This window comes from Hylobates moloch, unplaced genomic scaffold, assembly GCF_009828535.3.
Source record: "Hylobates moloch isolate HMO894 unplaced genomic scaffold, HMol_V3 SCAFFOLD_10, whole genome shotgun sequence".
Lineage (NCBI taxonomy): Eukaryota > Metazoa > Chordata > Mammalia > Primates > Hylobatidae > Hylobates > Hylobates moloch.
This window is the reverse complement of record NW_026652285.1, coordinates 57,942,368-57,956,145: the sequence shown is the minus strand read 5'-3', so window position 1 is coordinate 57,956,145 and position 13,778 is coordinate 57,942,368. Positions and strand designations below refer to the sequence as shown.

Genomic DNA, 13,778 nt, shown 5'->3' with positions numbered 1-13,778 from the left:
CTGCTCCACGGTGCTCTTTATCTCTGTCATAAAAAAAAAAAAAGGCTAACTTTTAAAAATGTGGATGCTTTGTCATCCACAGTCCTGGAACAAGGACAAGGCTGAACAGAGCTCCTAGCCAATACATGAAATGAAGCAAGAAAGAAAGCTTTGTTGTTTTAAGTCCCTAAGATGTGGAGGTTTTGTTACGGCAGCATAGCTTATTCTGACTGATATACCCATCTCATAGTGAGAGGCATTATAGGGTAGAGATTAAGACCATGGATTTTTCCTGAGTATAAAATCTAGATTTCTCACTCAGCTGCACGACTTCAGAATTACTTAACCTCTCTGCATCTCATAATCTTTATGTGTAAGATGGAGAATATAATTATTCTACTTTGTAGGTTATTGTAAATCCTCAATGAGTTAGTGCAGATAATGCGTTTGGAACAGTATCTACTACAATATACAATCAATTAACGTCAGCTATGATGATGATGATGAAAAAAACTAAGATTTACAAAAAAATTAAGTAAGCAGCTCACAGTCACACCTCCCGAGCTTGGAAATGGAACCAAGTCTGCCCGAGTATAAATCCTGTGATGTATCCACTACACTGTCTCTGCAAAGCATGTGGTTGAGAATGAAGGCAGGGAAATAAAAACATACGGCTAATTCTCCCAGGACACCATCTTTCATGTCAGATGAGAAGAGCATTAAATAAGTCACAAAGCACAAAAAGAGGACATAGAAAGCACTTGGCCGGTGTGGAGCAAAAGTCATGATCATTCTCTTCTCTGGTACTTTAACTGTGAGTATATCTCCCCAAAAACGCTTCTGCAAATGTTTGAGTGTAGACTTTTTTTTTTTTTTTTTGAGATGGAGTTTTGCTCCTGTTGCCTAGGCTGGAGTGCAATGGTGCGATCTTGGCTCACCGCAATCTTTGCCTCCTAGGTTCAAGTGATTCTCCTGCCTCAGCCTCCCCAGTAGCTAGGATTACAGGCATGTGCCACCACACCTGGCTCATTTTGTATTTTTAGTAGAGACGGGATTTCTCCATGTTGGTCAAGCTGGTCTCGAACTCCCAAGCACAGGTGATCCGCCTGCCTCGGCCTAAGTCCTGGGATTACAGGTATGAGGCACCGCACCCGGCCAATACAGACCTAACTCTGTCTCTGCAGCCTATATACAAACAGAATGGCAGCAACTCCTACAAAACTAATTATGGATAAACATAACCATTTCACTCAAGCTGACCTCATGACTTTGGGTGTTTTTAAAAAATCTTTATTTCTAACTAACGTTTTCACGGGAAAGAGATCATAGTATTTTAGCTATAAGTTTCTTTACTTTATTATTAAATTGCAGACTTCTACAGATAGATGGAGAATACCTAAATAAACAAAGCCAAACTCCATTTGATAAATAAGAAAACTGGGATAGGGGAGGTTAGATGACTTGGCCTGAAAGTCCCCCAACCATGCAGCAGTACCACAGTACAGTCTCTTCCCTGCTTTGGACAGTCCTTAACTGGGATTTAGGAGTCCTAGATCCCCGCATTCACAGGACACCTTGCTTTTACCAGTCATGACAGCTAAAACAGATGCTTCACTTATCCAAGCTTCCACTTCTTCATTAGACAGTAATGCCTGCCCTGGCTTCTCTACCTAGGTATAGAACGTGTAAGTCAACCTAGAAAATGGCAAGTGGGCTCTACCGCTGAAAAGCAGCTAAGGATCTGCAAACAAATACTTAAAGCTACTGAAGCCATTCTAAATTTAAATCCTTTCATAAACAAGGATGCTTTTGACAATGAAAAGAATAACTTCCTCAAAATCAGGTTGTTTGAGAAATGCAGAATTTTGTGTACCTTGCATGTGTTGAGGTGGTTTTTACACGGGAGATGAGCATGGGTGAGTTTGTTTGGTTGGTTGTTTGATTGGTTGGTTGGCTGCTTGATGGGTTAGTTTTCATCTGAGGATATTTCTTAGGATAGAACAAGGGAGATCTGCCCTCCGCTGCAAATCCAACAAGATGCCAGAAGAGCACTTGTTGGACCAGAAACATTTTTAACTTTTGTATCTGCTTCTTGGCTCTCAAACTCTTCTAATCTAATGATCCTTCCTGTGATCAAGAACTCTTTATATATAAAATATCTAAACCACACAAATTCTATAAAACACAATATTGCACCTCTCATACAGATTTTAGGAGCCTCCCGCAAAGTCATAATATACAAACTTACTGATCTTGCCTTCCAGCAACTATATTATAGATGGAGATATGCCAATCAGGTGCCTAAATTTATCATTTGTATTTAAAAAACCCCAGAAGGCCAGGCACGGTGGCTCACGCCTGTAATCCCAGCACTTTGGGAGGCCGAGGTTGGCAGATCACAAGGTCAGGAGATTGAGACCATCCTGGCTAACATGGTGAAAACATGTCTCTACTAAATAAAATACAGAAAAATTAGCCGGGCATGCTGGCAGGCGACTGTAGTCCCAGCTACTCGGGAGGCTGAGGCAGGAGAATGGTGTGAACCTGGGAGGCAGAGCTTGCAGTGAGCCGAGATCGTGCCACTGCACTCCAGCCTGAGTGACAGAGCGAGACTCCACCTCAAAACAAAAAAAAAACCCGGAAAACTAAAGTCAACATATAATTTTGTGTAATTGGGCTTAATACATGCTGCTTGGATTTCTTATGTACACAAACAACTTTCTTACACCAAGAAATATTAAGTGGATTGGTATAAGAATTAAAAACTAAAATGATTGCATACGGCAGGAAGCAGATACCATTCCCCAGCTGACTTACCATGGTATTTGTTCTTGCTATTTCAATGTAATGCATATAGTCATCTATGGAAGCATGTGTGTTTGTGTGTATACGTGTGTGCATGTGCATGCATGCATACCTCTACACTAGATATGCATAAAGTTGCAGTCACACTGCATCTGTTTATGCACCTCCCATTTCCACTCTCGTGGCCTTGGTTCAAGTATATATCACATGTCTTTATTGCTCCACCAAACCCCTAATTGATCACCCCCTTCCAATCCCTCTGTCCTAAACTGTTCACTGCAACTCTAGCCAGTCTGCAAAATGTACTACGTGCCTACTAGGTGTCAGCCAGTATTCTGAGGGCTTAAGAAGACAGCTGTGAAAAACACTGACCAGGTTGCCCCTACTAAGAGTCTTACTAAAGTATCTACAGAAGAGAAAAATACATTAAACAAACAAATAAATGGGGTCATTCCAGACAATGATAACTGCTCAGAAGAAAATGGAAGTGGGCAATGGCTGCCTGCTGGCCACCTAGCTGAAGCCACATCACGGCTATCAGGAAGCAAATGCCTGGGACAGGGAGCCATAAATACAAAGAGCAGGACTGGAGCACTGGAGAGAGCATGAAAAAGGTAGGTGGCAAGCAGTGAGAAGAGCATGGGAGATGAAGTCAGAGAGCTCAGGAAGGATGAGGTCACCCAGGGCTCATAAGCCACCATGAAGAGTGTGGCTTTCATATGAAAAGTTTTATTGCAATTGCAGTGAGAGGACTCTGAGAATTATAACAAAAAAAAGTGATCTGATCTGCACTTCACAAAGATCACTCGGGCTGCTGTGTGGGAAAAGATCAGAAAACACAAAGGTGGGAGAGGGAGATGGGTTAGGAGGCTGCGTGGTCATGCAGGAAAGAACAACTGAGGCAAACTTTCCTTGTAAAGAGCCAGAAGTAAGTATTTTCCACTTTGCAGGCCATATGGTCTCTGCTGCAACTACTCCACCCCCATCAGAGCACAAGAGCAGCCACAGACAGTAAGTAAATGAACACGAGTGACTGTGTTCCAGTAACACTCTGTTCATGGACAATAAAATTTTAATTTCACAAAACTTTCGGGTGTTATGAAATACCATTCTTTTTTGTTGTTTTAAACCACTTAGAAGGTAGAAACCATTCTTAGCCTGCAAACCATACAAAAACAGGTAGTGAGCTGGACTTGGCCCATGGGTCATAGTTTGCCAACCCCTGGGTTAGCCTGTGACAGTGGCAGTGGAGGTGAAGAGATATGGACAGATTTGGAATTTATAAGGAGGCAGAGTTCACAGGAAGCTCTGTGTGCATATGACAGTGAGGAAAAGAAACAACTGGAGGAAGTTGTTGGGTTCGGACCAGAGCAACTGACCATAGACCCCTGGGATCATGTGACTTCCCTCTTCAATGGCTCTTCACTGCGCCGTAAATCTACACACCTGAGACTCTGTGTCAAGACCTACAACCTGGCCACAATCTGTATCTCCAACCCTGCTGTCCTGCACACGCCTTACCCTCCAATCAAGCACCTTCATGATGTTTCTCCACCTACAAGCTCCTGTTCACATGCCCCAAATGCCCTTCCCTTCCATTCCTGTATGTCAAAATCCCAACCCTCCTGCACAGGCCATGCAAAAAGTCACTTGCCCCACAAAGGCTCCTCAGAGTGTACCAGCTACAGGGAACAAAACTTTTTTTTTTTTTTTTTTGCAGTGGCGCAATCTCAGCTCACTGCAAGCTCCGCCTCCCGGGGTCACGCCATTCTCCTGCCTCAGCCTCTCCGAGTAGCTGGGACTACAGGCGCCCGCCACCACGCCCAGCTAATTTTTTGTATTTTTAGTAGAGACGGGGTTTCACCGTGGTCTCGATCTCCTCACCTCGTGATCCGCCCGCCTCGGCCTCCCAAAGTGCTGGGATTACACGCGTGAGCCACCGCACCCGGCCCATACAGGGAACAAAACATCTGCTCCTCCACTTCTATCTCTTGTACTGCATTGCTGTGCTTCTATTTGTATTTGAGGTGCTAATATTCACCTCTAGGGTCTCTGATGAATTCTGAACAACTAATCTTAATTTTATTCATACGATTATATCCCCTCCACTGCCAGTCCCTTTCAGAAGCTACTGGATTCCTTACATCTAGCGAGCAGTCAAAATTATATTAAAAATTTAAGGAGACAGGTATGAAGGTGTAGTCCCTGAATGATAAAGCTGGTTTCTTGCTCTTCTAGTGATACCCTTCTAAAGCACAGATAATTGAAATAGGAACCACTAACAACTAAAAGTGGTGCACAAAAGCAGCAAATAAGTCAAAGGCCATATAACAGCTTTATCACTTTTGTTAAGCCTTTTATTAATTCTTCCAACCTTTAACACAATAAAAGTGTCTTATTGAAGCAGCTACATTCCTCTAACATGGAGGCATCCAAAATGCTCAGAACCAATTCAGACACCTATTTATTGCACTCACCGAGAGATGTTCCCGACCGGTTTTATCAGTGACGTCTGTGGAAGGGATTTCATTACTTCTGTTTGTGGTGTCCCCGATGTCATTCGCTGCAGTTCCATAATCTTAAGTGGGAAAAGGGGGAATGAGGAAGAACATGAAGTTGTCATTAAGCTGCCAACAAACACAGGCCACAGTAAGGGCCAGAACCAAGCAAGACAAATCACAAAGATTCCAAACCCCCGACAGTCTGGCTGTGGAGGGACATGACCAGGCTGCTGAGTTCAATCCACTGCAGTGCTGAGACTGCACAACGCCCACATTTTATTCCACCCAGACCTTTGCATCATTGTCTTGCTGGTCAGCCCCAAACCTGGTTCAGGGATTTTTCTTTGCACATAAGCATATACCCCTTTATGGATGGCATATTTAAAACAAGTATGACAGGGAATCGATCATCTACGTGTCATAGATTTATAGACCCGGAAAGGTCTTCAGAGACAGAGCATAACTACCAGTTTTACAGCTGAAGAAGATCAGTGGAGGAACGTTACATGACCAGGTGAAGGCAAGAAGATGGCAGAGCTCACAGGTGATGCCAGACTTGAAATGAGCAACACTGATTTCCAGGGCAGGTGCAACTTATTTGCACAAAGGGCAGAGATGTAAGAGGAGATGTGGAACAAGCATCAGTATGAAACTTGGGTCCACACGTAAACTTTTTTGAAGAGATCAGAATTGCCAATATTTCAGTTTCAGAATGATTAAAAGGTAGATCCACACAATACTTAGAATTGTTAACACTCTGATCTCATTTCACCAAGTCGCAAATGCAGTTGCTGCCTTCTGGATCAATTTTAGTCTACATGAGTCAGGATAGAAATAATGACTGATTTTTTTTCAGGGGTTGTCAAAGTTTTTATTAGCAATACGACATATTAAAGGTCTCAGAAAACTCTTGGTAAACTTATTGCAAACAATGAGGTTTATAATGTTTGTATTTTAATTCTAAATACATACACTGCCTTCAATTTCCATCCTGAAGAGGCTACCTTGTTAATGCAGCCCCAGCTAAACTTCTCCAGGTAGAATCATCATGCTGGCCTCGGGGCAACCAATTTAAATTGTATTTTTATTAGCAATGTGTTCCTTTGTGAATAAAAAATAACAGAAAAAAATCTATTTTCTATGTGTTTGCTGTTTCATTCTTAATGCCAAAACCACATTCTCATCATTTTCCTTTTGAATATCTTAAAACTAATTTTAAACACTAATGGATATCATTTATTTGTTTAGTTTTCCCTCTTCATGTTATAGCCAACTACATCTGCAAAATTTAGATCATTCGAGTGTCTACAGTTTAATATCATGACATTTTGGCCAAAAGATCCAAAGTGGGATCTAAGGCTAACAGGAAGACGACATTTTTAAAGTCTTGAATTAACTGGGAAAGGGTCAAAAATGTAATTTTAAGATGTAAAACCACAATTCAAACTTATTTCTCTGTGAAACAATTTGAGAGATTCTTCCTTTAAACCGTATCAAGACAAATACAAACAAAACAACACACAAATCATATGCAAAAAATCAGCCAAACCACAGCTTGGAAGAAATATGGCTTAACATGCACAAGCAGGTAAAGACAATATTATTCCCCAACTTAAAATTAGCTCAGGTTAAATACACACGCATATAATAAACATACAAACAAGCTCATTTTATAGAAAAAGTAAAATATCAATCAATATATATAAATATAAAATTAAAGAACAGAATATTTTACAGAAAATATATAAATATAATGTTTTAATCAATCTTTTTTTTTTTTTTTTTTTTTTTGAGACAGAGTCTTGCTCTGTCACCCAGGCTGGAGTGCAGTGGCGCAATCTCGGCTCACTGCAAGCTCCGCCTCCTGGGTTCACACCATTCTCCTGCCTCAGCCTCTCCGAGTAGCTGGGACTACAGGCGCCCGCCACCACGCCCGGCTAATTTTTTTGTATTTTTAGTAGAGACGGGATTTCACCGTGGTCTCGATCTCCTGAGCTCGTGATCCGCCCGCCTTGGCCTCCCAAAGTGCTGGGATTACAAGCGTGAGCCACCGCGCCCGGCCTAATCAATCTTTTAATCATTCCTAAATTTAAAGCCAACTCTTGAAATGTAGCCTTCCACTTCCCCAAACAGTGGCTTCCTGGTTTGGACATCTGTTAAATATGGGTTTTCACACCTAGGAAAACATCCTTGGCATTCGATCAAAACAGCAAAGGAGAGATGCGATATTCCATCGAAAGCTAATATAGGCTGGGCATGGTGGCTCACCCTGGTAATCCCAGCACTTTGGGAGGCCAAGGTGGGTGAATCACCTGAGGTCAGGAGTTCGAGACCAGCCTGGCCAACATGGTAAAACCCAGTCTTCACTAAAAATATAAGAATTAGCTGAGTGTGGTGGCACGTGCTTGTAATCCCAGCTACTCAGGAGGCTGAGGCAGGAGAATCGCTTGAACTCGGGAGGTGGAGGTTGCAGTGAGCACAGATCGCACCACTGGACTCCAGCCTGGGCAACAAAGTGAGACTCCATCTCAAGAAAAAAAAAAAGTTAATATAATGGACTTTGGTTTCTTTCTTTCCATATTCCTGAGAGAATCCCATTTTTTTTTTCAAGGGGTTAAGCCTATCCACCTTCAGGGAAGCTGACTTAAAGTCTGGGGGTGAATTTAGTTACTGAAGGGATAATCCATTCCTCTTACCAGTAATAAGGGCAAGAATGGACTGTGACCCAACTGGGTCTTGAATTGGATACAAAGGCTCTTGTCTCTTGGGAAGTTCTCTTTCCTTGAGGACGCGTTCAGGAGCACTTCCCTTTGTCCCATCCTTGTGAATGGCAGCAGCTCCCCGCGACATTCTCTTGTAGCCACAAGGGGACCAGCCTTCAGTGAAGCTGGCATGGTGGGCAAAAGAGTGTAGGATGAAGGGAACTTGGGTCCCTGACGACATAGTGGAGCTGCTGCTTTAACCAACCCTAAATCAAGCCCTACCTTTGAGGTTCCTATCTGTGAGCCAAACACCTTCGTTATACAAGAAACATCATTTTGAATCGGCTTTCCTGTCATAGCCAGAAACTGACATACCTCCTTTTTCTTGGTAGCCATGGGTTTTAAACAGGTAATTAGTTCCCAATTAAGGAAATACGATGTCTGTTACAGCCAACGGAATGGATTTACTACTTCCAAGAACAGGGTATGAGAGAGAAAGTGCTATTTACAGGCACTGTAAATGTCAAGGGAAAATGGCCATCAATATTGAATGATTTTTGAAATACTATTTTGGCCTACGTAATGCTTAAAGTGTATATTTAACTGAGCTTAGAAGAGTCTTCTTTCAGTTGATTTATTTCATTATACACACACATTTTGAAAAAGAAATACAAAGTAGAAAACATGATAAATACCTTCATAAATTACATCAGGATAATTTGGGTTTGCACCTAAAAGGCAAAACAGAGCAAAGATTTGTAAGTATGCATTTTGGAGTCAAAAAATTACTAACCTATGCCAACTAAAATAAGCTAAACATACATTAAAGTTTTGCAATTTAATAGACTGCTTTTACAGGACAGGTAAACAAAACTTGAAGTTCTTGAGTTGTTCCACATTAACTGCGTTCCCCTCCCCAGTTCTCCCACTTTCATCCCTCCAAAAAAGAAATCACAAAAACAAAACGACAAATTGCTTTGGAAAAACTTCAGCAATCAATGAATTATTACCATTATCCTTTTTTGATACTGTTTCTATTATACAATTGGCTATTTTCATTGCAGTTTCGGTATTTTTATTCCAGAGACAGATAATTTTCGTACCACTTTTGTTATTCTCCGATGGTTTGAGGGTTACTGCCAAGTGTGTAGCAGGGTCATTTGCATTCAGGAGCATATTATTAACCACCTTGCATAATGCTATCTAAAGCACAATTTTATTCTCCACCTTATCTTCAGGGGAGTTTCTAAGGCTGAAGAAACCTTTTTTATGCCCTAACACAACAAAGAAAAATAAAATGTACTTCCTCTATTAAAATCATTGATGTATAAGAAGTTATAAAAAATGGCATATCAGAGAGAAATGTAAAAGTTATCAATTTAATTTTGAGGGATGGCTCTGCAGTCACCAAGATGATCAGAATATTCTGCTTTAAGGTATTCCTATGAGACTTGCTAAAAACATTTTTTTTAACTCAGCATCAACAAGAACTGGTAACAAAAACATTTGCTACTTATTCTCCAATCAGAGCTAACTGGGTCTCTACATGAAAGTCTACTTGGAAATAAAATTAAATTTTGTTTTAACATTTAAGTGATTGCAAAATGAATTTCCAAAGCTATTTCCTATGCTTTTAGTCCTCACTTGCCATGTGAAACAGTAAAACTTGTAAACCATAAAGCTTACTCAGTTTTCATTTCACTTCTGAACCCTTAGCAGGAAAATGCCATTGAAGTAAAGTGAAATGAGCCAATTTTCTGTTCATGCATTCCCCAGTGAATAATCAAGGTTAGTCTAAATGAAGAACCAAATAAAAGTGGCCCCAGTGTTCAAATTAGAATTGTAACGCATTTCAACTAGAAAAATATCTATTTTAGCAAGGAAAAAAAATGAAATGAATGGCTGTGTACTTCCATCCAGGGATGCTACATACTGCTGTATAGTGCATGCTTTGCACAACTCTAGGGGGCGCCTTTAATATTGTAGTCCATGTGAATAGCATCACCTGAAATTGTGCCATGAACACCCTGTGCACCTGTGCAGTCACATGTGATGGGAAATTGTGCAGTGCACACCCTGTGCAGCCACATGTGATGGCACTGTATCAATGTATGCAGTCATTGATTCCAGTAAATTTCAATCATATTTTGAAGAATTTTATTATCCAAAACACCATTTCAAACTCATTTTGAGTTACCATATGTGAATATGTCTTGTCAGGGTTGCTTATAGCTGCTATAACACTCTGAGAAGAGTCTTGAAAGCTGCCCTGTAGTTTGAGGGCTAATTCAATGAAAAAGCAGCAGCAAGAAGTCCCAGGGGCTGCCCTTCTGATGTCACTTGCAGAGGACTCAGTTGTCCTCTGAAGTCCTTTCCCTTTACAAAAGCCCTAGACCAAATGGAGTCCCCCTTCACCATGGGAATTTACTACCCCTGCTGAAGGAAAGATTCTATAAGCCCAAGAGAGCAAGTCAGTCTTCAAAGTGCTCAGTAATCCATTATTTTAGAAGATTTCACTCGTCCCTCTTCCCTATGTGCCTTTCAACACAATCTGAGATTTTCAGCTTCAAATCCAGCCTTCCACGTCATCATAACTATACATTTGTCTTGTAGGAAGGTGGAACCTACTCTATTTCACAATTCACATTCACTGATTTGATTTATAAGTTTTAAATATTTGGATATAAGTATGTGGGTCTTCATTTGCAGTAGGGTGGCCAACCATCCCAGACTGCCAGGAACTAAGAGGATTCCTTACAAGTTTTAAAACGGGGATGCTCCCAGCCACATCCTTTCCATCTGCCCAGGACTGAGGGCTTTTTATGGTTCGGGGGCTTTCACTGCTTAGCCTGGGAGGAGTTGGCCACTGATTTGTTCTCAGGCCCCCACGGACTCCCCCACATGTGAGAGAAGGGCCTGTGGTCACCGTCACTTTTACACCTACAGCTCAATAAGAAAGTGAAAAGACTGAGGATTCAGAGCCAGATTTATCTCAGCCACACATTTAAACGGCCTCAGTGACTATGAATGACACACAGGTTTAATCTGCCACGTTGCAGAACAGGAACACCCAAACACACTACCCACACGAAGCCCCTAGGAAGATCCAAGAACATCACAGCTATTCACTATAACAAATGTTAGGTATGGAAAAATGGGATTTGGGGTCCAATCATAAATAAAGACGTTAGCCCATAATCTAGAAAATAGGCCAGGGCCGGGCATGGTGACTCACACCTGTAATCCCAACACTTTGGGAGGCCGAGGCCGGTGGATAACCTTAGCTCAGGAGTTCAAGACCAGCCTGGGCAACGTGGGGAAACCTCATCTCTACTAAAAATACAAAAATTAGCGAGGCATGGTGGCGCATGCCTGTAGTCCCAGCTATTCTGGAGGCTGAGGCACGAGAATCGCTTGAACCCGGGAGGTGGTGGTTGCAGTGAGCCGAGATCACACCATTGCACTCCAGCCTGGACAACAAAGTGAGACTCTGACTCAAAAATAAATAAATAATTTAATTTAATTTAATTTAATAAAAAATAGGTCAGTGTCCATCCAGACTTATGACTCATATCAGTGCATGCCTTTCCTACCAACTTCACCAGCAAAACCGTTAGGCCATATCTAAACTTTGTGAAAAGCACTACTTTTTCCCAACTTCATCCTCCCAGATGTATGACAAGTACTGTCACTTTACTTTTGTCCACAATAGCCAAATTTAGTGTAAGATTATGAAACTCGCAGAAAGACAATGTGAGACGAACTATAACAGAGTTGCTTTTATTTGTCCTGAGCATACTGCACTACATCTGACAAGGGTCTACTCACCACAACAAATAAACACCTCTCAGTATACAAAGGTTTAGTTAGACTGGCACATGAGAGGATGCAGAGACCTAATGTTTATGAAAAGTGAGGGTCACATTACTACAGCTGACCCCAGCTCATCAAGTATTTTGCTTCCAGCAACTTCCTAGTTTAGCAAAACCTCTCATGATATTTACACTCTAACAGTAAGGTAATTATTAGCATCATTTTAAGCGCCGACAGAAAAAATATATCACTTTCTTTTTAGACTTCTGGCAATGGTCAGATGTTGAAAATGTCTTGCCATTTTTAAGTCTAATTTCTAAATGGTTCCTTCATTACATACTGTTTCACACTGTTATATGCTAAAGTTAGGAAGCCCTGTTGGAGATATTTAGGACTAAAAGGTCACTGAGGAAAGACAAACACTAGCTATGAGAAAAAAATCCAAGAAAAAGAGAATTAATGAAAGACAAAGAAGCTGTATCTGACTTGAGCCATGCCCTGAAAGTGGGGTTTTGAAAGGGTTATTATGACTCCTTGAGTGCTATCCTAGTAGCACTCATCAAATCAGAAATCTCAGATTTAGGTAGCAAGAAGTAGCACCAAGCCTTAAATCTTCATGTTGGGAGACAGTGGAATAAAATATTGAAATCTAGGAACTCTATTCAACCCACTGGAGTTCCAAACAAGCAGCAGACTGTCTACGACCCCCACAGCTCACTGGGATGTAAGCTGCAACTCCTCAGCTGAAAGAGGTTGAAGGCCAAGTACTAATGTCTGCAGATCTGATGGTCAAATCCTGTTTTCTGAAGAATGTGTTGAGCATCCTAAGGTGCCATACTCACCTTTACTTTGTTCTTGACCTAAGGAATGTTTTCAAGAATTACCGGAAGGGAGTATCCAGTCCACAGTGCAGCCTGAAGTGCCCCAAGTGGGACTACTGAAGATGGAGAGAGACGGATGGGGGGAAGGCTGAAAAACTGCCTATTGGATACCATGCTTACTACCCGGGTAACAGGTTCAATCACATCCCCATCCTCAGCATCACATAATAGACCCACATAACAAACCTGCACATGCACCCCCTGATTCTAAAATACAAGTTGAAAAAAATAGTAAAAGAAGGATAGCGACTATATCACAGCCACAGCCGCACTCCTGACAAAGCTTCCCAGGGAGCCAGTGAGGTCTGCACCTCCAGGAGGCAGATGAGCCCTGAGGGCATTTGGGCTTCCACACATCAAAGATGGAATCACTTTCTTCTTTCCCCAACAGCATCAAACCCAAGCACTGCACCATCCTCCTAATTCCATGCAAAATAACCTAAAATAGGGCCTTTTTATTTCCATCTTCTAAACTCACTTATAGCTCATGAATAATCTTATGACTTTATGTAAATCTTGATGAGAGAGAAAACATCTTGATGACATTTCAACTGTTAAGAGTCTACAGTTAAAGGAAAAACAGGTTTGTAGGATAAAAAAAATAAATTATGGGAAGAGAGGTAGCCTGACAATAGGGTTCATTTTCCATTCTGCTAACAAGATAAAAAATAATAGGGAGGCCAGGAAGACCTATCTGTTTCCTTCCTTTAAACTTTTAGTCTCCCTCTAATGCTCTACCAAAAGAAAAAGAGAGAGAGAGAGAAAAGACTTTTCTTCCATTCTATTTGCAGACTCTATTTAATGTGATGGTGTGATCCTGAAAAATATTTCAAAGAATTCCATATGATAAGGCAATTACAAAAGATTTGTTCTATTCAATTAAACTGTCCTTGCTTTGCCGACAGTGTTTTCTCACTCATGGGGGGATCGGCCTTTTGATTTTCAGGTTCTTCTCCTCTTCTCTTTCGGAAGGGCAGGCTGAACTCAGCGCCTGAAATTGGCATTGCAATATCTGGGTTTCCTTTCTGGCTGAACCACTCATTTGCTATACAGCAGTGGGAGTCTCCATTTTTTCTGTAACAAGGGAGTCTTCTGTA

At 41.3% G+C, this 13,778-nt stretch overlaps 1 protein-coding gene across 7 annotated transcripts in view; it reads right to left on the bottom strand.

Moving 5' to 3' along the window:
* The window catches only part of NTRK2 (neurotrophic receptor tyrosine kinase 2), a 545,280-nt gene that overhangs the window by 278,639 nt on the left and 252,863 nt on the right, over positions 1-13,778 (bottom strand). For all 7 annotated transcript variants that reach the window (XM_058445160.1, XM_032164403.2, XM_032164410.2 and 4 more), the window contains 2 exons: positions 8,683-8,718; positions 5,262-5,362 (listed from right to left, as the gene is read on the bottom strand). In XM_058445160.1, coding sequence (XP_058301143.1) covers positions 5,262-5,362; positions 8,683-8,718 — 137 coding nt within the window. The remainder of the gene's footprint in view (positions 1-5,261; positions 5,363-8,682; positions 8,719-13,778) is intronic.